Here is a 21952-nt window from a genome sequence, read left to right as displayed (position 1 = left end):
CTCTCGCCTGCATACATAAATCGCTTTCTTTGTCAGCTTGTACATTTATATGTATGTGTGTTGTTTGTCGGTATTTCACCTGCCTTGGTAATTGTAACCGACACCGTCGTTGGCGTTTTCATTCCCTGTAGAATATTGATTTCGAATAGTCTGTTGATAGTAGTAGTACCTAGTATATGAACGTAAACTCTTTATTTTCTTTCTAATAATCTTTATCGAGCATGATAATTTAATGCCAAAATTTTACTATTTATTATTGAAGGGTAAGTGATATTGGCTACCCGAACTCCAGCTGGGATTTCCATCTCTATTTTATTAAACACAAATCGAGATAATTATTTTAGCGCCTTTCTACCTACAATTGAATTATAATCAAATAATTGATTTATTAACTTTCACAATCAAATATGTTTTAAATGAAGAGAGTTTAAAGTTTAAATGAAATCGAAAATAATAACAAATAATCACTTAACTAAACACCATGATGATTTAATTTTAATAATAGTTTTTTCTTGAATTATTAGGGAGATACAGGGTATACAAAAGTCAGCTGCGCTCCAATCTTTATTTAGCAGTCGGTATTATTTATACTGACAATGTTGTAGCTTCTGTCGCAATTGTTGTCGCTATTCTTATTCTTGCTGTTGTTTCTCAACATGGCTTGGCACTTTTACTTTTAATTTCTTTGTGCCTCCGCACATTGCTTTTTGTTGTTGTTTTTGTTTTACCTTTTGGTTGCTCGTTTTAATTAAAACAGCTGTCGAAATAAAAACCTAGCATTTAAATTGTTGTTACCAGCCACTTTTGCGTTTTACGGAAATAAAGGATTATGTATATTGTATATGTACCTTTATATCGAACAACACGGCGTATGTGTAATTTTGGCAATTCTTTTGTTAAATTCCATAAGCAGAGCAACAGCAAAGAATTTAATAAGATTGAATTAAATATGCAAAGCAATTATTGTATATGCCAACATCAAAAGCCGAAAAATATATTTTCTTGAATGCAAATTTTTCAGTGGGCAAATGAAAAATTCATGTGCTAAAAAAATGGGATCGGCATAAGTGCCAAAAACGGCGGGCTGCTTATGTGTATTTCGATTGGAATAATATGTGTATATGTATGTACTAGTATATGTAAATCTTGAATTGAAAATAAATAAATTGAGAAGCATTACTATCTAAGCCATTCTCTCAGGTTAGGGTCATGTCCAAGACGTATTTTTTGCGCACCTTTAATGCTCTTTAATGGAAGCCCACTTCGACACTTGAAGTCAATGGATTTAAAACGGAATTATAAGTAAACATATGTACATAAGTATGTTGCTCACGAACACAAACACAGAAAGGATGCCATGGTGTAAAAGCTTCCTCAAACACACGTGCAACAAGCAAGCGACATTTCGGGACGTGAGAACAGCGACGATGGCAGCCGTCAGAGCCAACAAATGGCGAAGTTCACCTTTAAGATTGTCGTCGTCTTTTCCCTCTAACGGATCTGGATGTGGATTGAGATGTGATGTAATGTTGATGCGTAGCTGGTATGAATTAGGCTTTTGGCAAAAGCACACTGGTTTTTACAAAACAAAAAATGCAATGTTATCCAAGTTATATTCTTTGCCCATCATTATTTCAACGCTTCTCATGTAAAATGTTGTCATATCTTTTTATAAAACTTAACCTTCAACTAAATTAGTGTTGGGAATTAAGTTTAAAATTTTTAATCTAATCTATACAATCCAATATCTTTTTTACAATTTTTCAAAGAAGAAAAATTTATTTGAAATATGAAAAATCAAGAAGGAAATAACTGATGATAAACTGACCTTTGCATATCCCCATTTCGTAATTTTTTGAAAAGTTAAAATGGTATTTTTCAATTGAATGGTATTACAATTTTCAAGAATAAGCACCTTCCAAGCTATAATTTAATTTAATTTAAAAACAATTGAACAATCCAAAAATATGCAAATAACTATTTACGTTTGTAAATTTTTTAATTATTTTTGATTACTTATTGTACGTGTTGTTCAAAATTCTTAGTCTTTACATGCTGAGCAGTCTCCCCGAAATATACCAATAAATATATACTTGTCTTTATGCCAATTTCAATTGATATTTTTCCAATAAATGAGAGCTATTCAGACCAATGTGCAATGCTTTCTTTTTTGTATTTCCTACGCTCCAACGTAAATTTGTTTGCTTCTCTCACACGCATGCGAAACACGCGTTTATTTATTTTGTCTTTATTAGCTTTTTATCGTTCATTTATTTTGCTCGTTATGTTCGCGTTCCTGCTGCTATAGCTATGGCTGTGGTTGTGGCTGCCTTCGTTATTTACCGTCGCCTCTCTTGTTCTTGTTGTGCGTATTTGTTGTTGCTATTTGCAATCCAATCTATGCGATGCTTTTTTTCTGCGCTCGAGGCAATAGATAAGGCAAATATGCACGACTGATAAAGACGTTTGGCATTGGATGCCATCCTCAAAAGAGCAGATACATAGGTCGCCCACCAACCATACGAGTTGCAGACAAGAAGCCTTGACTTCAAAATTGAATGATAAATCAAACATGTAAACACACATACATACATATTTATGTACATTTGTACAATGTATGTGTACATATGTACATACATACATATATACAAATTAAGTCTTATGACTCCCACAACTAGAGTTGAGAATCTAATTCACTATTCCAATATACATATGTACATATGTATATACTTATACACATACATATATGTAATTTACCGAGGCTCCCAACTGTAGGATCATCCTTCCTTATCAAATACTCATATTTTGCCTATTTTGCGAATTTCTTCTGCCAACCGCTTACTAGACCTTACTAGAGAAACCAAATGACCTTATTCAGTAGTTCCTTTTGCAGACCCCATCATTGAAACTAGTTCAGATCTAACCGACCCAGCTCTAATTGAGACTCATTCATGTACAAATATTGCTTAATTTTTTAATTCATACAAATTGCACTTCTTTACGACTGCGCCGCAATTAAAATGCTTTCTGTTGACGACGCAAGCAACGACGTCAAAAGTGTTTCTATATTTAGAGACAACAACAAACATAAATTCATACATACATATGTACATATGTATGTATACACAGAAAACATCAGCAATGGGTTAGTGTTATTGTGACAGACGGCGTCATCGCCTGTAGAGGGCGCATTCATGTCAATTTTACTGTTGCACTGTCCACAATGCATTGCTAAACTGAGAGAAGCTACCCTGTAGTACTGAAAGGGTCGATTTCCTCTGTGCTTAGTGGCTGATTTCAATAAGGGAGCAATTTGCGCTGGATAAAGCACATACCGAATTAAAAATGTCTCCTTTTCGCCTGTTGCTTAATTTATTTTAGTATAAAAGAAAAAGAAGGTCCACTGAAAGGAAAATATCAAACACACAAATATCTTAAAATAAAAAAAAATTAGGAAAATAATTTTTTAAAACCAGAGAGAAATATTGTAGTTTTTTACATATGGCGCCATATGACCGATCGGCGACCGCTTGGTATCAAACGACGACCGAATTTCAACGACATGTCAATGTAAAATTCGGAGTTCTAGCTATTGGCGAAATTGGGTCGGTAAAATCGCTTATTAGTAGTTGACGCACGTTACATCCGCTTAATTAATCATGCTCATCTTTAGGAGACATGAGTTCAAAATTAAATTTATGTTCTGGAAATTTTTTCATTCGATTCACCGGAATCCGTCTGTTGACCGCACAAAACACAGAACAATCATCGCCATTATTTTGGCTAGAACGTGTGCGTGGTCCAAGTCCAAAAACAAAAAGCTTAAGTGAACGGACTGTTGCGTGCTCTGCGTACATCGCCCCCGTTAAACAAATATACATACATACATATAAACCGTGCATATGTGTGTATATACACATTTTTTGCCGTACTTATTTGATGCTGCACTCTATACAGACCATATATTTGTTTGTATGTACATACGTATGTACGACTTTGCAACAGCTTGATGTAACTCTTTATTGCTTGAAGTGACTGCCTGACGTACTTCAATTAAAGTCGTATCCAGTGCTGCCCCTTTAGCTATTTTCCCACCAGCTATAGAGTTTTAGAAAATTGTGATATTTCGACTGGAGGTCAAATAACAAAAGGACTCTAGAATAAGAAGAGTAGGAAGAATGGTAGAGCCAAAACTGATCAAATCAGGCTACTACATCATTTAGCAGTAATTTAAAATATGTCTTATTAAGATATTAATCCCAAATTGTAATGTAGAATAAATTTGTACCTTTAAAATGATTTATATAATAACAATGTATCGAGCGAAAGTGTTGCTTTATGGGATTGATAACAATTAAAAATCAGTTTGCTTAGGTAATTCTAGCTTTTTTCAATTGCTGATCTAGCTTTATCTGAGACTAAAGAATATGCAGCGCTGGTCGCAGCCAGTGCAAATGATAAAGATACGGCGACTATTTTTGTGCATTCATTTATACTGCAGAATGGCCACATAATTCGGAGCTATTTGCACAATATGTTTATTTATAGCTGTCGACCGGAGAGTCTTGTTACATTCCACATTTTTAAATCACTTCTTTTGTGGCTTTGTCATCGAAAAATGTAGGGGCGGAAAGAAAAAACTGCAGGCATTGACGAATACACATAAATATGTACAAGTACGTATGAAAAATTCCTGTAAATACTACATATGTATGTAGTAGTAGCCCAATGTGTCAAGGTGTCTAACCTTAAGTAATATTGAATTTACTAGTCCCATCTAGTAGCTGGACCCATGGGTAAGGCCAGACACAGTCACAGTCTCAACGATATCGTCAGCGTCCCCATCGGAGGCGGCAGCAAAAGCAAGAGCAACACTTTTGCTATCAATGACCATGATGACCTTGATCTTTGTGTGTTTTGCGTTCGACTATTGTTGCTGTAATAAATAACTCACATGCATACATACTCCTATATGTATGTACATACATATTTCAGATTAATTAAAACCGTATACAAGAAAAGCAGCACAAGTAAGCCAATCAAGCGAGTGAATATGTTTGGGTGTGTGGTCCACACCCACGCAACGTACTAATCAAATAAAGACTTGACCCTATACTGATATGTATGTATGTATTATATACATATACATATCGAAGTATATACATACATAAGTACATATATGTTTGTATTGAGTTCAGTTCGAGTGCAGTTCAAGTGCCTTAGAGCTTATGGGTTTGTGTAAATGTGTGAAATTATATTAACAGTCTGTATTTTTCCCCTTTTCCCAACAATTATTTATGAGCTATGCGGGCTGGCACGAGTTCTTCGATAAATAGAAAATAAATTTCAATCTAATGCCAAATACAACAAATCTACAATTGTTTACCATGCAATTGGGAATACTTAAAAATAATTAAGAAAAACAACATTAACGACAAGCCGCTATCTACACTAACAACAATCAAAAAAATAAAGTTCAACTTTAACACAAACCGCATAAATAGTTAACAAAAATTATATATCTCACGATTTTTGGTCACTTGATACCTCATATATGGTATTCAAAACTCTCACCCTCTCCACCAAACTTTCAGCGCGACGCGCGAAAGAGGCGCGCTTTTGAGCTGCCTCGGCGGACATGACTACGGAGCCGGAACCGGGGGTATAACTGTAAAGAGGAAGGCATTTTAACAAATTAGTATGTAATTTATCAAGAAGACAAATTATTTAGTACTATCTTAGCAAACGGTCAGTGACGTTTTTGATGTCACTTGGCATGCACTATATCCAAATCAAAAAGAAGAATAAACTAAATATTTATAAATACATATGACATATTTATGTGTATGTAAAGATACGTAATTACTTGTATGTACATATGTACTTATTTTTATGTGTATTTGTATGTATGTAGCATAATTCATAGAAAACTAATTAATAGCATTTCACAATAATCTTCAATTCTATTATTAACTAAACTTATTTGGTACATTTATAATTTTAAAAAAGTGTATCTCGCGCCAAAAAAAAAAAAAAAAAAATGAAAGCCAAAAGGGGTTGCATAGAGCGGAAGTCATCGCAGGTGAACGGTACTCGCATACGTGAGTGCTTAAAATTTCTGAAAAATTATTTGGCCACAACTGCAATAAAATGACAGACACAGACGGAGGTCGTCTTCAAAGGCGAACAATAATGTAACACGAGTGACAAAGTGCAACCAAAAGTATAACCAAATTATTTACAAGTATACATGCAAAACATTCATGTTCATGCATTTTAAAAGTTTTTAATTATGGTTTTATAAATAAATTTTTACCGTTAATACAAAAGACACCTTTTCAAAAACTTCAATTCAACCGACTCTAATTTTTTCAATTGAATAACGCACGTCGGAATCCAAAAATTACCAATAACTAGCATTCAAAATGGTACGCAGAATTGTGCTTCCGTTTTATAAAATTTGATCGCGTTGACAGATCGCGACAAGATGTTGTTTCAAAGAATGCCGCGAGAGAACTAAAGACTCATAAAAACCGTTTCAGCTTTTGTAGCCTCGAACATGGATGCATAATGCCGTGAGCAGAAACAGTGAGAGCTAGAATGCGCCACTATGTGGACAACAAAAATATATTTTATTTTTAAATGCAGTAGGCTTTTTGTGTTGCCCTTTTCTTTGTTATCGTTCATTTCCCAGTCGACAAATGCATTGATTTATGGATTTAAGCGTACGACAAGCAACAGGTGCCGGCGTCCATAGCACATAATTGTAAAGAACGTAACCCACCACCAAATTACAGCTTGTTAAGGTACTAATATTTGCACATCAGAATACAGTAAATTAAGCAATATGCTAATTTCGTAATAAATTTGCCATAATTTAAACCATTGACGCAATAGGTAGCAACTGTAGCAAACAACCAAAACAACTGCACAATTTGACATTTTCAAATATGGCGGCAACAGAATCAAACAAACGCAAGCTCCTTGTTATAAAACTACATTGTCATCTATATCAAGTTATCGAAGTTTTGCTTAAATTACTATCAGCTGGTGTATTAGTGCAGTTACTAACACTGGCACTGCCACTGGTCTCGTCTATCTACATTCGTCTTTTGGAAATTAAAATTACACGTGTAACGGAATTCGATTGAAAGCCTAAAATGGCATCTCGCGGGGGCCCAATGGTTGCGGGCACCGATGGAAACGATTTCGAATACAGGCAACGGGTTGCTGGCACATATCAAATCAGGTTAATACCACCAATAATTATCTAATTACTATTACTTCAAGTAGCTATAGGTGGCCAGCAAAAAAGGCAAAACGACGCGGCGCAATGAATGCAGATGTTGGCCGCGACAATGCCTAGCTATGCCAATACTATTTTAGAATAGTATATAAAAGTAAGTGCAAGGGAGTTTTTAGCTGGCGCTCCTGCAGACGCTCAGGCCAGACGTTGACGTTTTGTATGGCCAGCAGCAGCAGACATTTGGGCAAAGTGCCAGCTAGACAGTCAGCATCAGCATGTGTGTACAATGTTTACAATGTCCATGCACTTGTTTGTGTACACTATTGGGAGTAGAAGGATTGCTTTGACAACCAATAGCACTGTCATTACTAATGCAATTTTCCTTTGCTTCTATCTCTTCCCGCGATAACAGCTTGTTAAATAAATCACGCCTGAAATACTGCATTTTTTTTCATGCATTGTTGTTCTTTGTAATGTTGGCAAAGTTGACATCGGACATTTTGGATCGTTTGGACATTTTCGTGCTCGAAATTGAAGAGCTAGAAGTGCCTCCTCCGCTTTGGTGGGAATATGTATGGGCGGCATCACTCCTCACATCGTTCCTTGGCTTATCTGCGGCCCGTGGCAATAAGGTGCGCGAGATGCAAAAATATATGATTGCCATTCTAGTCTTTGCTGTTCTGCCGTTGCTCTACTGCTTCATTTACTACTTCTCGGATGTGTGGGAGTTTGTGACTATGGACAAATCCGTGGAGTTGGAGGAAACAGACATTTTCGTGTGGCGCGTAAGTTGAGAGTTATAAAGACATCTCTATACTTTGGGATTCTCATCTGTTATTCTGTTTTCAGGGCTTTCCCTATGGAGTGTTTTGGTACGCCTTCTGTTTTATCGGCGTCCAAATACACGGCTTTACGTTGTACTTTGCCTACACCCTTGTCAAAGCCTGGAAGTCACGCACTGCCACACGTAAATTTCAGTGAGTCAGTGAGAATACAATGTGTGTACAGCACCAAATACTCGCCAAACGTCTAAGCAAATTAAATGCAAGGCTCGTTGTAAATAATTTGATATGGTTAAAGTATCTCTTTTGTGCACAAATATGGAAAAGGAAATGAAACAATAATGTCAGTTAAAGCTGTAAAGTTAGCACGCACATCTTTGGGTACAGACAGTCCTTAATATTTAAAAGCTATTTTCGAAATAAACAAAAAGCTCGTTAATGTTATTGTTAAAGTTTAATCAAACTATCAAATTATATATGAATGCATTACAGACATACAAACTATCTAACATTATATAATAATATATATAAAGTAAACTTTTGGTCTACACCTACGACGACAGGTAACTAAAGCCACCAAATTCCCGCAAATGGAAAGAAAAAACTTCAAGTTAGAAAACAATTTTGCTTACTTACATTTCGACGTGCCTCGTGTTTGTTAGAAACGTTTTATATATTTACAATATAAATATATATGTATGTTCATATATGTATATGTGGATTTACATATGTGTGTGGGTAATTTTTTCGATACTAGTTTTTAATTAGCGTTTTCTACAAATTTTAAACTTGTTTTATGCTGTTTGATTTTATTTTATACTATTTTAGAGCGCACATTGAACATTGTGTGTGTTTTTGAAACTGCCCCTATTTCTACTACATATGTATGTATAATTACTCGAATTTGAGTGTTTAAGCAAAGTTCACTTCACTGATATCGCAATAATGATGTTTGAAAAATACGATTACACAGAAAAATTGATATAAATTGATTGAAATGAAATCATCAAGGACTTTTTAAAATAATGTAAACAATCTTTAATTAATGTAATTTATAATGGCAATTTTTACATAATTTTTAATACTATCAAAATAAATTTATTCGTTCTGAGTGGGTTAAACAAAATACTTACAGGCATACATACATATCGAACTACCAACACAGTGCATGCATCGGTCAGCCACAAAAACGGACACTGGCCAGCCCGCTAAGCCAGTGTTTGTTTGTGCATTGACGCGTTAACAGGCGCTTCACATTGCACTGCAGCTCTGCACCAGCGCAAGCTCAAAAAATATTGCGCAATATCTGGCACGCGTTGAAGAGACAAACGCATCGAGAGAGCGCATGAGACAGCATAGGGAGTGCGCGCACTCTGTTAAAGCTTAGCGGACTCTCCCAGCATCCAGTTTTGACATTTTCAGTGCACGAAACAGTCGCAAAATTTGTTGTTACATCCCATTTGGCAATATTGGGCTTAAAAGAGGCAGCTAAAAAAAAAAATTCAAAAAACGATCAATTTAAAATATTTTAATATTAAATTTTGGAACATTTTGGAAAAACAACAAAATGCGCGGTGAGGAGACATACAGGCGCACCACACGGGAGAAGATTGTGCTGAGGGGCAATACGACCATTCGTACCGTGGACTCGACTTCTACATATCTGCCCATGACAAGGACTGGGTGAGTAGGATGCTTATACAGCTGTCGTATTCATAAGGGCTTATAGGCGTGCCGGGACACTTAAGCGTGCCTTTTCAGCCGTTAGGACAAACATAAGTCCGAGTGTGTGTGTGTGTGGCCTCGCATCGATTTTTATCTTAGCGCCTTGAATGCAGCTGATTTGCCAGCTTTATATATACTACATATATTAGACATCAAGGTCGTCCAGTTTCCAATTTAAAGCAATGAGTATTGACAGAACACTCAAAGCAATGTTTTAAACTCTTTCCTCACCTTCCTCTTCTTTTCCCCAATAGTATGCAATTGTTTTTTTTATGCCGGCATTTTCTTGTAATTTGATTTGAGAGCATGGAAAATGCTAAAATAACCGCAAGCAGACCCAAATATTTTCATACATGCGAGCGCGCTATTTAATCCAAATTTCCCGCAGACCACAACGCAATCAAGGTATTAAGGAATCATTGTTGTTTTATGCATATATGTACAAGTATATTGTAGAAATCGATGCCGTCTTGGTGTATACGGCAAAGTTAACGACACCGACGCTTGACCACGGCGAGAAAAGAAAACTACTCACTGAGCCGAAGATTACATACCCTTACCCACGACTTTCTTGACTGACAAATTATTTCTTATTTTTGGGTATAGGAAAGTACAATAATATAACATTTAATTAACCATTCTTGTAATTAATTGCCACAATACCCAATAAAAAATGTGTACCTTACTATATGTATATGGCACAATCCGAAGCATAAGCCCGATACCCACCCAAATGCTTCGTCCAACATAAGGTACTTCCTTTAACCTCATTTCGAAGGCATATACACAACAAGCTACGCTAAACTAACCACCAGCCAAATAGTCATTGGCCGGCTAAAGTATTGTGTTTGTAGCATTTGTCGGTTATTTTTTGTTGTGGACGCACGCTCGCCCACTTTTGTGGTCAGTTGGCGTACAACCCTCGAAGCGTCGCGTCGTGCTGACGCGCCTATGTCTGAACCGAACAGAATTATAATATGCCAACAAGAAATCACGATTCTATGAAAATCGCTTGTGTGTGTTGCAAAAATTGTCAGCTTTAGGATCAGTATTGTTTTAAAGTTGTGTTTTAAATTCATACGTGAAATATTGGCTTACGAACAGAGGCCAACATGTTCAACACAAATGCTCAAAATTGGTTTGGGATGGGCCATGCCGCCACCGCTCAAGGAAGCAATGGTCCACCACCGCAACTGCTCTCAAACAATAATAATGTCGGTGGTAACTCGCATTCCTTCATGCGACAACGTTCGCTGACCAACTCAAATCCGGCGCTGGAAAGGATCGGAACCGCCGTGGCACTGCGTCCACAATCCCCACACAATGTTCATGTAGAATATGAAGTGGCGGTGCCGTTTGTTTCGACTTACAGGCACACGCCCTACCATTCACTCTGGGATCTACATCATTGGTAATTATGGCACTAGCTACTTACATACATTTCGATGTCAAACAAATATAGACAGTGGTTTTTCTATAGGTATCTGAAAATATCCCACACCTTGTGCTACTTTCCTATGTTAAGCAGTCTATTAAAACAATTTGTAAAGCTTTTGCAGTTTGTTGACCACCCCTTTGGCTGTCCTAAGGTACACTTATTTCAAATTTTGCCCGTCATAATTACCATTTGCTGGAATTTGCATAAATTGACGTTTTTGCTTGAGGGTTTTCAACGGAAAAATTATCAGAAACACCTCTTGGTGACACACATTTGTTATGCAAAAGAGGGCTAATACCCACAACTACTCCAAGCATTATACGTTTTTTTCCAAATTTTTACAGTTTTATTAAAATGTTCCCTTTTTCTGCAAATGTTAAGAATTATGGAAAGTTAATCCTTAGAACTGGTGATTTCAACTATACAAACGTATTTTATGTTATTTGAAATAAGATGGGTATAATACGCCTGCTCTGAAGTAAACTAATAAACTTTCGGGATCCTACAAAAATATAAGTTTTCAAAATATGAATAAAAGATGAATAGTAGCTGAACATTAAATTGGATATTGTAAATTAAGAACACTCACTCAAAATATGACAATAGTTAGTACTGCAAACTTTGCAATTATTCAAAGCGAATCATATTTAATTTTCTTACGGAAAATAAGCTACATATATAAATTAATATTATAAATATTATGTTATTAATAAATATAAATTTTCCTGTTTTGGAAAAGTTCGCTCAATTTCTGAAAGAACGACATTGGAATCGTAACTAAATCCAATACAAGAAACGTACCCGAATTTGCAGAAGAAATATAATTCTCTACAAATATTTCCAAAAAAAAATCCAGAGACAGCTACTAGTTTCTATTAATAATTTTTTTTCTGCACGATTTTTATTTTATTTTTTGGAGCTACTGGTGAAAACAATTGAACATTATTCCATTCGAGTACTTAAAAGAAACTGCACTGAATTCGAAAATTATGAAAACCTATACAAGAGCTACTATTTTTCCATGTTTTTTGAAAATTTGCAATCAAAAGTCAATAAAATTTTACATCCTAGTTATTAATTTTATATGTTCCTTTACATTGGCTGTAAATAAATACATACACTCAATTTTTATTAGGCCTTTCTGTACGGAAATATATTAGAAATAAACCATTTGATTTATAGCATGTATATATAGTAGATCTGTGTGATTAGCAATGTAATCGTGCAACTTTTATGAGTTTGCGTTGGCCCCGTTTTTGACGCTAATCAGAGTTTGAGGCAAACGCAGGAGGAAGGAACATTAACCCAAATTCGTTATGTAATGTACGTGCGCACAATAAATACCCGAACCGGATGTGGGAACAAGCAAAATAAGAAAAAAATACAAAAGCCCACGGGCAACTTAATTAGTAGTAGAGAGAAGAATTATTGTAGCATAGTTTTTAGCGTTATTTTTTCAACCTAAAGCTGAAAACATAAAAGGCTTAATACCAACGTAATGAAGCATTCTCAAATCCATCAACAATAGGAACGACAAACAATTGTCGCCATCGCGCGTCAATAACCTGCCTGTTATTTCCAAGTTTAATGAACTCTTCCTCCGACACACACACACATACGTATTAAGTCATTGGCATGTGCCAGCGTCCTCCCGCCCCTAGGGAAAGGTGTACAAGTTCCGCTTAGTCGGAGAAACGCAAACGAATGTGTGTGGGTGTGTGGGAGCGAGTAGGTAGGTGAACTAGGAATAGAAAGAGAATACTTGTACTAATATTAGACAAAGTTTGCTTATTTACGAGCGACCGTTGTGGCTAGACAAGAACAATTAAACAAATATATGCGACCAAGGTTCGCATGTCCGCCATGGAAGTGGACAGCACGCGAATGCTGGCTGGAATAGAAATACAGGCAAATGACCTTTACTCCAAGGGACAAGTTTATCAATGTCTATTATCAACCCCCCTTCTTGACTCTTCAATTGTCTTTACATTTTTTTCTTCATCTGTAAAAATGAATTGGCTTTATACTCAATCAACCAACCTCAACTTTTGCTTGCCAGCTCGTCAACACCACCCACAAGCTTGTCGCATATGGCGCGCATGATGGACTCCTTGATACTGGACTCCATATCACCTTTTGCCTTCACCAAAATCACCGCAACCAGTCGTCCCATGCGGAATGGGAACAACTCTAGCAATGGCAATGCAAAGAAAACGACTCCCGATAACAGACCAATCAATAATCTGGGCGCGAACGCGCCCAATGGTTTGGGTATCGGAGGAAATGTGACGTTGCGGAGCAAGCAGCGTCTGCCCACACAAGGTTTGTAAGCAGATACATCTCGGACCAGACTTGAGGACGCAGCTCATTAAAACGCAGTCTCATCCACAGAAGTGGCGCCACAGCCGCGTGCTGGCCACAATCATCATCAGCAACAGCAGCAGCACAGTAGCTCGACGGCCATGCCTTTTCCCTCACAGCAGCAAGACAATCGCTGGGTGTCCTCGCTGCGACGACGCGATCCAGAACTACAGCCCACCCTCCCCTCTATCAATAGCAATGCTAACAGCCTGAGCCATCATGGTAGTGCCAGCAACGTGGGTGGTAATCTGAGCGGCGCCTCCATAGCTGGAACTGGCATGGATCGCCTGCGAACCTCGCGCAGCATTAAAGCCTCTGCTGTAACTGCGGCCGTGCGAAAGAGTCGATCTGTGGAGCGTATGCGCGCCCGCAAACTGAACCCGCAACTTACTCTTAAGCATAAAGGGAAGAAGAATTCCTTGGATGAGAACTCCAATTCAGATGATCAGGATGCGACGACATCTCTGGAGGACAACTCGCACTCGACCACTCTAAACACACCCAAGTGCTCTCCGAAAACAAAGACCAAGCATTTCTCGCCGCTGGGCTTTGAAACGCGCTTGGTCGATACCTTGGAGAAGGACATACTGCAACGTCATCCGGGCGTGAAGTGGACAGACGTTGCGGGACTTAATGAGGCAAAGACCATACTGCAGGAAGCGGTAGTGCTGCCCATTATAATGCCCGATTTCTTCAAAGGTATTCGACGCCCGTGGCGGGGTGTTTTGATGGTTGGTCCGCCTGGGACTGGCAAGACCATGATGGCTAAGGCAGTGGCCACTGAATGCGGCACCACGTTCTTCAACGTCTCCTCCTCCACCCTGACATCTAAGTATCGCGGCGAGAGCGAGAAACTGGTGCGCCTGCTCTTTGAAATGGCGCGCTTCTATGCTCCCAGCACCATCTTTATCGATGAGATTGATGCGTTGTGCGCCTCACGGGGCTCCGATTCAGAGCATGAAGCAAGCCGGCGCTTCAAGGCGGAACTGCTTATTCAAATGGATGGACTGACGATGCAGGACGACAAGGTCATCATGGTACTGGCAGCCACAAATCATCCTTGGGACATTGATGAGGCATTTAGGCGGCGTTTTGAGAAACGTATTTACATTCCCCTGCCGAATGGCAAGTGTCAATGAATACTTTTGCAGTCAATAGTTAATTATAATCAATGTAAAATATTTGAATATTTGCAGAGGAAACGCGCTCGGCTTTACTCAAACTATGCCTTCGGGATGTCTGTCTATCACCTAATCTGAACACGAATCTAATTGGCGATGAGCTGAGTGGATATTCCGGCTCCGACATCAGTAATGTGTGCCGTGACGCCTCCATGATGGCCATGAGGCGACAGATTTCGGGACGGACACCCGAACAGATCAAGCAAATACGACGGGAGGACGTAGACTTGCCCATAACGCTGCAGGACTTCCAGGATGCAATGCAGCGCACTAAGAAGTCCGTTTCGGCTGATGATGTAACACGCTTCGAGAAATGGATGGAGGAGTACGGGTCCTGCTAGTTGTACGGGTTATTGATTAATTAATATTAAATTAAATATATATATACATATATGTACTTCCAATACGCAAATCTTTCTTACTTATTGGTTAAGCATACATACATATGTTATGACATAAAACATTCATATTTTTATACGCTTACAATTGGCTCAATCGACAGTAAAGGGAAATTCTCTTACAGATCCACACAAACACACACACACACACATATGCAAATATAGGCGCAGTCTTATGTAATTTTTCAATATTTATTCGAAAGAATCCTATTTTAGACTTATAGCAACAAAATTGTTTTTGTAATCAATATTATTAAACGAAAAACACAATAAATTAATCAACACCCCCTCCTCCTGCTCAGTGTGCTTGAGAAAAAATTAAGACGGGCTTTTCAGGCGCTCAATTTTTGAATTGTATTCTTGTAGTCCTGCTCGACCAATAAATATTCTTCCTGCAGCTGCTCCATGCGCTGCTGTATGTTGGGCACACTTTTCCGTAAGAACTCAGTATCCATTTTGGCACGCTCCATTTTCTTTATATCCTTCAGTTGCTTGTAGTATACCGCATTCAGCCGTTTCTTCACCTCCAACCTGTAGGCCTTGTATTCCTTATCATCGTGTACATTTGTGTAATACAAACGAAGTAACTCGTATATTTTGCGCACCTGGCGTGGATTCAATTTGAAAGTCTCGCGCGCTTCACGCACCATTTCCTTACTAAAGCCCTTGGTCACCTCTGTGCGGGCAAATGACTTCAGCCCCTGGCAAAGACGCGCATCGACGAAATTGCGTAAACGCTGAAAATCTTCTGACGGATCTTCGACAGTTATGTCAATGACATTCTTCTGCGATTGATAGTACTTGTAAATGGTCTGCACCAGCTCTGTAGCTAATCCAAGTTTTTGGAAAGGGGGGAGCACAAGCATTTGGCTGATTCGCGGACGCTTGTTCTGTGGATAGGCATAATACTCATATACAGAGGTGTAACCTGCTGTGGCGTATTGATACTCATCATCGTTGTTCTTATACTTTTCATAGCTTAAATTAATAAGGAAAATGTGAGTTTAATGCTTTATATATCAATTCATACTAATTACCAGACAAAGTAGGACCATTGCATATCATCGGTATCAATGTAAGAGGCGGCATCCACAAACCACAGTATGAAGGTTTGTAAGCGAGCAAAGAACTTAAGAAATGATGACATCTTATAGTCACACTGATATATTTCGAAATGGCGTTCGGTGCCATTTGCAGAGCGATGTGTATACTCGCTGAGTTTTTCACCAAATGGTTGAAATTTGTCCGCCTTGTCGAGTGTCTTAAGAAACTCGTCTAGGTTGATAAAGAAGCAGCCGTCTGGCAAGCTCTGCGCTATCGTGGCCACAACATCGTCGGCTTTTATTTCGCCGCCAGATATCTCATTTACACGCTTCTCATACTCTATGCCAAGATAGATGTGCAATGGACCTGCCGTATATAACACGCGCACATGCAAATCCTGGTAACCAAATATAGTTTCGGATTCACCAAAGATCTGATGGGCCATAGCCGGGTGGAAAATCAACGCATCATTGTGGATGTCCGCTTTGTCTCGTACTGTAATAAAATGTTATGAGGACGATGTACATGTCGTTTTTAAAGACCACTCACTCAATTTGAACTCTACTGTTTCGAGTGCATCCAGCACCAAATCCTGATATTCCTGTATTTGTGCCATTTTAATGGAACGTCTCAAATTGGCGCGCAAAAAAGTTCTGTAGATGTAGCGGAAGGGTGTAAATCTCCAGCGGTACTGTCAAATATATATTCGCTAAGTTATGCCAAAGATGGCGTAAATTAAATAAACAAGCACACGCTTTAAAAATACCAATGGATTTTTCCTCGTCCCTTTTTTAGCAGTCTTACGCGCTAAACAAAGGCTTCAGCTGAAGCTGGGTGATGGTGTTAAGAAGTAAATTGGCGCTGTGCAATACTAAAGTTGTACGAGTGTTGTATAGCGTACACTTATATTTCTAATATCTTCCTTTTTTAATCTTAAGAATTAAGATTAAAGCTTTATTTTTAATATTTTGGCAAAAGTTTTTTTTTGTCGGTTCAGTTAAGTTTGGATTTTCTGAAAACATTCTGGTTTTGAGATGATTTTCATTGTATTCCAAACAACTGTTGAACACTGACACACAGTAAATTGAGCGCAGCCATCTTAACAGCATTAGTAAGCGAAATCGCATGAAAATATTGAAATAGGCCGCACTTGCTCGAAATATAGCAAAATTAACTGCAAAAATAACATATATTTAGTGTATTGTCCCAATTTTCAATTATAAACAAACTTCGCGTAATTTCGAGGCATTGCAAAGCAAATGTAAGTACCGACAGCGGCAAAGATGCATCGTCATAGGCCAAAACAACAAAGCAAAAATAAATGTACCCTTTTACACAATGAACTGATATTTGTATATATGATATTTGTTCCAGTGCAAAATGGATACCTATTTATTCGACGGGGGTCGTATTACCAAAATGGAAGTAGACTATGAGCCTGCTTGCAATGAGAAGATTCCATTTGCGAAGGAAATGGCAAAAAAGAATCCGGATTCTTTTCACGAAGCTGTCGAAATGATGCTGCAATTGGAGAAGCAAACCCGTCTGGGTGCTGATATGGTGTCATGCTCGCGAGTCCTCGTGGCCATTTGTCAGATATGTTTTGAAGCAGGAAACTGGAATGCACTGAACGAGTACGTTTCTCTACTGGTACGCCGGCGGTCGCAGCTAAAACAGGCCGTCGTGAAGATGATACAGGAGTGCTGCACATATGTGGACAAGACGCCTGATAAGGATACAAAGCTTAAACTAATTGATACGCTGCGCTCGGTTACAGAAGGGAAAATATATGTTGAAATTGAGCGTGCGCGACTTACAAAAATATTGGCCGATATCAAGGAAGCGGACGGCGATGTCGTTGGCGCTGCAGCTGTTATGGAAGAGTTGCAGGTGGAGACCTATGGCTCAATGGACAAACGTGAGAAAGTTGAACTAATTTTGGAGCAAATGCGATTGTGTCTGCTAAAGGAGGACAATGTCTCGACCCAAATAATTGCCAAAAAGATCAGTATTAAGTTCTTTGATGATCCGGCTCAGCACGACCTTAAATTAAAATTCTACAACCTTATGATTAACCTTAATCGCGATACATCCTTCCTGAATACGTCACGTCACTATCAAGCTATTGCCGAACCGCCGCGTAAAAAGCCGCTGGTAGCCGTCGATTCCACCACCGACGACAAAAAAAAAGAAGATGATAAGAAAAAGAAAGAGGACGATGATAAAAAGCCCGACACTGAGCCTGAAATGGAAGTTGAACTAACTGAGGCTCAGCTGGTTGAGCTTAAGGATAAGCTTGTATGCGCTGTGCTATACTGCGTGCTGGCGCCTTACGACAATGAACAAAGCGACATGATGGCGCATTTGTCAAAGAACAAGAAATTGGAGGATGTTCCAGTCTACAAGTAAGTGGTGTGAGCTACAATACATACATTTTCTATAACTTCTATATGTTTTCAGGGAAATTCTTCGTCTATTTATGTCAAAAGAGCTCATAAATTTTGATACATTTAATGCCGACTTCGGCCGAGTGCTAGCCGAGAACGAAATGTTTAAGGATAACACCAAACATGGCAAGAAGTGCATTGCTGAGCTAAAAGATCGATTAATTGAGCATGTAAGTAGGACGGCACAGTACTGTCTTTGTCCCAATCCCAGCTGAATAACATTTATATATTTTTACTCATACAGAATATACGTATTATAGCGCTCTACTATTCACGCCTGCATTTGACGCGTATGAGCGAGCTATTGAATTTGCCTACAAACCGTTGTGAGGAGTACCTATCGAAGTTGGCCAACACCGACACAATACGGGTTAAGATAGATCGCCCCGCCGGAATCATATACTTTACCACAAAGAAGAGCGCCTCTGATGTTTTGAATAATTGGGCAACTGATGTTAATCAACTTATGTCGTTGGTCAACAAAACATGTCATTTAATCAACAAAGAAGAGTGCGTCTATTCGGTCATGTGTGCTGTAGAGGAGTAATAGATAAGAATATAGATTTATGCATCTAGATTCATTGTCTTTTCTCATTTAATCGCAGAACTTTTTTTTGTCGTTCAACTAACAAAAATCAACCATCCACTCGATTATTTTGCAGTGTTTGTATTCATTGAATGAACTACAATAATAAAAATAAAAATCCAACTATCCTGACCTGTTTTTGTTAAATGAGCGCGAAAACGGTGTTAAGAGACGCACGTGCACCGTCTGCGTTTTAACATTTTTCAGCACTGTTTGGGGGTTGGGGGTGGCTGGCAAGTTGGTTTTCACAATCTTATTCGCTTAAACAACTTTTACAACATTGTTAGCTTTGTCTATTAAGACGAGAAAACTGAAAATTTGTGTTGAACTCATTAAGAAATGCCAAAACAAGATTGTAAATACTGGGATAAATGTTATCAAAGAAACGAGGCACATTTGGAAAAATACAATCACCCTCCCAAGGATCAAGATGGCGATCGAGAAAGGAGTGAAGCGGATAAAGTGGCGCCAAAACGAAAGGCAGATGGGAAAGAGCAAGATAAACCAAACACAAGTCGGAATAGTATAGACGAAGATCACAATCCGCCCGCAGAGCATGTAAAGGATGTGGGTGCATATGAGTCAGAGACAGCTGAGCTGCACAAAGAAGCATTGAGTAATATTGCTGGGAAAAATTACATGGAAGTATTAGAGAAGCGCATACGTCTTTCAGTGCAACAAGAGTACGATTCGCTATGCGAGACTAACGAATTCATAAGGCATAAATTTCTGGTTGAGATGCCGCCAGATTTTTACGAATTTTGGACTTTTATTAATACGCTAAAAAAGGATACAACAAAAGCGGACGCACTAAAGCACATTGAGACTGTTTTTCAGCTACAGCTTGTGGGCCCATTTGAATTCTTAGCGGGAAATTTTCACAAGGCGAAAATAGGTGAGCCGGGCGACTACTTACGTCATTGGCGCTTCTATTATGATCCCCCCGAGTTTCAAACAGTCTTCGTACGTCGCGGCACTGGAATCCACTATGGGTACTGGCGCGACGAGCCACAGGACAAGGATAAGCTGCTGGTGGCTCGCAATGATATGACGCGTGGCTGTGAATTTGAATTTGTGGCTGGCAATATATTCGACGCTTTCCTTTATTACCTGCAAAATGATTTTGTGGGTACACCGTTCTCTGCAACGCAGGTGTCGGCTGCAAAGAAAGCACTGCAGAAGCATATAAGTGATAACTCGGTGGAGTTGGCTCCATTGGATCGTTTGCAACGGGAGCGTAATAAGCGCGTGGTGGCCAAGACATTTCACCGTCTTGGAATTGTGGTTCCCTTTGAACGCAAGACCCAACAAGGCTATCGCCCACTAACTGTCAGCGATGCGGAGCTAAAGAAGATGCTGTCACTGTTGGAATGTAATGGAGTGGAAGACAGCAGCGCAAAGCAGGCTGTGCTGGAGAAACTACAACCGGTTGCTAATGCCGCCAATATTGCTGTTGACGAATGCGACTTTGGTACTGCCCTGGAATTGGGCATCGATTTGTTCTGTAGCGGGTACAAAGAGCTCCACATGCTAGCATCCTCTTTGATTGTTCCCGCATATTCTCTGCTCTCTCGGCCTCAGTTTATAGCCATTGCTAAAGCCCATATGGATCGTCGTAGCCGAGAGATAAAGCTTAGCATTTTTGATGTCATGGTGTAGTTATGATATTTTGCATGTAATTAAAAATGTTTATTTTTTCATTCAAATTTAAAGCCTGAACCATACATATATTTTGAAAAAAGAAATAAGCTAATCCACTTTTTTGTTCTTTGCTTTAAGAGTACAAGTGGGAATCGTCTTTCCTAGGTGGGGTGTAACTTGTGCTGCAAGGGACACCTAATTTCTGAAGTAGCTTTAGCACCGGCTGAGCAGCTATTTCATCTAAAGGCAACTTGTCGGTGTAAATAATGTATGAGCTACATGGATGATTGGATTGCTTGCACCAGCTGGCAACTGTAAAGGGAACAGTGTAGTTTAATATGTACTTCCAAAAAACATTTTGTTTTACTTACTGCCTGCGGTAACTCCAACAATAAAATTAGGTGCCTCCAGTTCTATGACGCCTTTTAAATTGGCATCCACACCACGCACAATTGTTATATCGTCGCTGTACTTGTTTATTTCCTCGCTCTTGTATTCGACCTTTGGCTTCAGCGTAATAGTGAACACATTCTTGGCAACCTGAGCGTATGGTATAAGTAGCTCCGTTATTTCTCCACTGTATGACAACTCGTCCTCCAGTACAGCCAACAGTTGTTTGTTAGACGCATTGAAGGCTAATTTGGATGTGGATTTCTTCGGTGGTATGTCACAAATGACTCGCGAAGATTGCTCCTTTATCACTGCATTTCCAAAGCCTTCTATATTAGGTCCTTCGATAAGTACAAACAGTTCGCTAGGAATAGGTGTTTCTTGTGCCCCTTCCTGGAATTTAAGGTCCAATCTGTGGAAGAGCTTATAAGTTCAAATGCCTACCGCACAATAACCTGTATCTCTATCTACTTTTCCGGGTCCTGATTGCTGTCCAATTCGTCTTCCTCACAGTCGTCCCAAAAGGCACGCGAGGACGGAATGTTTAGTTCGCCAAAACTCATAGGGCAACTCATTTTATTTATTGATGTGTAAGTCTACAAACTAATAAACAAGAAACAGTTATTTTTGTGCCGTATATTTTCTTCAAGTCATTCGGCTTTGACTGCCGATAATTGAGAAACAATGTATGTGTTATTCAAATCGATATAAAT

General features: G+C 38.8%; 7 protein-coding genes across 16 annotated transcripts in view; 4 read left to right on the top strand and 3 right to left on the bottom strand.

Moving 5' to 3' along the window:
- LOC115624371 (exocyst complex component 4) overlaps positions 1-6510 on the bottom strand; it is a 29350-nt gene extending 22840 nt beyond the window's left edge. For 3 of the 6 annotated variants that reach the window (XM_030519038.1, XM_030519042.1, XM_030519043.1), the window contains exons 1-2: positions 6317-6510; positions 5548-5668 (exon numbers count right to left, since the gene is read on the bottom strand). In XM_030519038.1, coding sequence (XP_030374898.1) covers positions 5548-5640 — 93 coding nt within the window. In that variant the 5' untranslated portion in view covers positions 5641-5668; positions 6317-6510. Of the gene's footprint in view, positions 1-5527; positions 5669-6316 lie in introns of those variants that run through there. The other 3 variants (XM_030519040.1, XM_030519041.1, XM_030519044.1) reach the window with 3 other exon arrangements.
- Positions 6511-7073: 563 nt separating this feature from the next.
- Positions 7074-8525, top strand: LOC115624373 (protein jagunal). The gene is made up of 3 exons (XM_030519047.1): positions 7074-7249; positions 7659-8031; positions 8096-8525. The coding sequence occupies exons 1-3, from the start codon at positions 7161-7163 to the stop codon at positions 8225-8227; spliced, it is 594 nt and encodes a 197-aa protein (XP_030374907.1). The 5' UTR covers positions 7074-7160; the 3' UTR covers positions 8228-8525.
- A 757-nt stretch (positions 8526-9282) lies between these two features.
- Positions 9283-15145, top strand: LOC115623347 (katanin p60 ATPase-containing subunit A1). Of its 4 annotated transcripts, none has more exons than XM_030517629.1 (4): positions 9283-9711; positions 13251-13513; positions 13583-14677; positions 14749-15145. In XM_030517629.1, the coding sequence occupies exons 1-4, from the start codon at positions 9596-9598 to the stop codon at positions 15072-15074; spliced, it is 1800 nt and encodes a 599-aa protein (XP_030373489.1). In that variant the 5' UTR covers positions 9283-9595; the 3' UTR covers positions 15075-15145. The 4 variants fall into 4 exon arrangements, with proteins under 4 accessions (XP_030373489.1, XP_030373487.1, XP_030373486.1 ...); XM_030517627.1 differs by having other exon boundaries at positions 13571-14677; XM_030517626.1 differs by lacking the exon at positions 9283-9711 and adding an exon at positions 10809-11164.
- Positions 15146-15302: 157 nt separating this feature from the next.
- LOC115623348 (histone acetyltransferase type B catalytic subunit) lies at positions 15303-17016 on the bottom strand. 2 transcript variants are annotated; one of them, XM_030517630.1, is made up of 4 exons: positions 16942-17016; positions 16725-16866; positions 16169-16670; positions 15303-16109 (listed from the first exon to the last, which is right to left on the bottom strand). In XM_030517630.1, the coding sequence occupies exons 2-4, from the start codon at positions 16789-16791 to the stop codon at positions 15464-15466; spliced, it is 1215 nt and encodes a 404-aa protein (XP_030373490.1). In that variant the 5' UTR covers positions 16792-16866; positions 16942-17016; the 3' UTR covers positions 15303-15463. The 2 variants fall into 2 exon arrangements, with proteins under 2 accessions (XP_030373490.1, XP_030373491.1); XM_030517631.1 differs by having other exon boundaries at positions 16725-16884; positions 16942-17003.
- A 258-nt stretch (positions 17017-17274) lies between these two features.
- LOC115623573 (26S proteasome non-ATPase regulatory subunit 12) lies at positions 17275-19273 on the top strand. The gene is made up of 4 exons (XM_030517970.1): positions 17275-17436; positions 17550-18580; positions 18636-18792; positions 18867-19273. Exons 2-4 carry the CDS (start codon positions 17556-17558, stop codon positions 19167-19169), a joined length of 1485 nt encoding a protein of 494 aa, XP_030373830.1. The 5' UTR covers positions 17275-17436; positions 17550-17555; the 3' UTR covers positions 19170-19273.
- A 201-nt stretch (positions 19274-19474) lies between these two features.
- Positions 19475-20961, top strand: LOC115623482 (histone PARylation factor 1-like). The gene has a single exon (XM_030517851.1). The coding sequence runs from the start codon at positions 19548-19550 to the stop codon at positions 20865-20867; it is 1320 nt and encodes a 439-aa protein (XP_030373711.1). The 5' UTR covers positions 19475-19547; the 3' UTR covers positions 20868-20961.
- Positions 20876-21879, bottom strand: LOC115623483. The gene is made up of 3 exons (XM_030517852.1): positions 21711-21879; positions 21221-21651; positions 20876-21161 (listed from the first exon to the last, which is right to left on the bottom strand). Exons 1-3 carry the CDS (start codon positions 21812-21814, stop codon positions 20983-20985), a joined length of 714 nt encoding a protein of 237 aa, XP_030373712.1. The 5' UTR covers positions 21815-21879; the 3' UTR covers positions 20876-20982.
- Between the last annotated feature and the right edge of the window lie 73 nt (positions 21880-21952).

This window comes from Scaptodrosophila lebanonensis, unplaced genomic scaffold (genome assembly GCF_003285725.1).
Source record: "Scaptodrosophila lebanonensis strain 11010-0011.00,11010-0021.00 unplaced genomic scaffold, SlebRS2 tig00000053-arrow-pilon, whole genome shotgun sequence".
NCBI classification, from domain to species: Eukaryota; Metazoa; Arthropoda; class Insecta; order Diptera; family Drosophilidae; genus Scaptodrosophila; species Scaptodrosophila lebanonensis.
Note: the sequence above shows the minus strand (reverse complement) of the source record. Positions and strands in the feature narration are given on the sequence as shown.

Coding starts and splice junctions, on each gene's coding strand:
- LOC115623573 (XM_030517970.1), top strand. CDS start 17,556: ATGGATACCTATTTATTCGACGGGGGTCGTATTACCAAAATGGAAGTA. Junction 18,581..18,635: donor GAGGATGTTCCAGTCTACAA/GTAAGTGGTGTG, acceptor ATATGTTTTCAG/GGAAATTCTTCGTCTATTTA. Junction 18,793..18,866: donor AAGATCGATTAATTGAGCAT/GTAAGTAGGACG, acceptor TTACTCATACAG/AATATACGTATTATAGCGCT.
- LOC115623348 (XM_030517630.1), bottom strand. CDS start 16,791: ATGGCACAAATACAGGAATATCAGGATTTGGTGCTGGATGCACTCGAA. Junction 16,671..16,724: donor AACAGTAGAGTTCAAATTGA/GTGAGTGGTCTT, acceptor ATTTTATTACAG/TACGAGACAAAGCGGACATC. Junction 16,110..16,168: donor CAATGGTCCTACTTTGTCTG/GTAATTAGTATG, acceptor TATTAATTTAAG/CTATGAAAAGTATAAGAACA.
- LOC115623347 (XM_030517625.1), top strand. CDS start 10,866: ATGTTCAACACAAATGCTCAAAATTGGTTTGGGATGGGCCATGCCGCC. Junction 11,165..13,250: donor CTCTGGGATCTACATCATTG/GTAATTATGGCA, acceptor TTTGCTTGCCAG/CTCGTCAACACCACCCACAA. Junction 14,678..14,748: donor TTACATTCCCCTGCCGAATG/GCAAGTGTCAAT, acceptor GAATATTTGCAG/AGGAAACGCGCTCGGCTTTA.
- LOC115624373 (XM_030519047.1), top strand. CDS start 7,161: ATGGCATCTCGCGGGGGCCCAATGGTTGCGGGCACCGATGGAAACGAT. Junction 7,250..7,658: donor GCTGGCACATATCAAATCAG/GTTAATACCACC, acceptor CCGCGATAACAG/CTTGTTAAATAAATCACGCC. Junction 8,032..8,095: donor CAGACATTTTCGTGTGGCGC/GTAAGTTGAGAG, acceptor TTCTGTTTTCAG/GGCTTTCCCTATGGAGTGTT.
- LOC115623482 (XM_030517851.1), top strand. CDS start 19,548: ATGCCAAAACAAGATTGTAAATACTGGGATAAATGTTATCAAAGAAAC.
- LOC115623483 (XM_030517852.1), bottom strand. CDS start 21,814: ATGAGTTGCCCTATGAGTTTTGGCGAACTAAACATTCCGTCCTCGCGT. Junction 21,652..21,710: donor AGCAATCAGGACCCGGAAAA/GTAGATAGAGAT, acceptor GCTCTTCCACAG/ATTGGACCTTAAATTCCAGG. Junction 21,162..21,220: donor TGTTGGAGTTACCGCAGGCA/GTAAGTAAAACA, acceptor TTCCCTTTACAG/TTGCCAGCTGGTGCAAGCAA.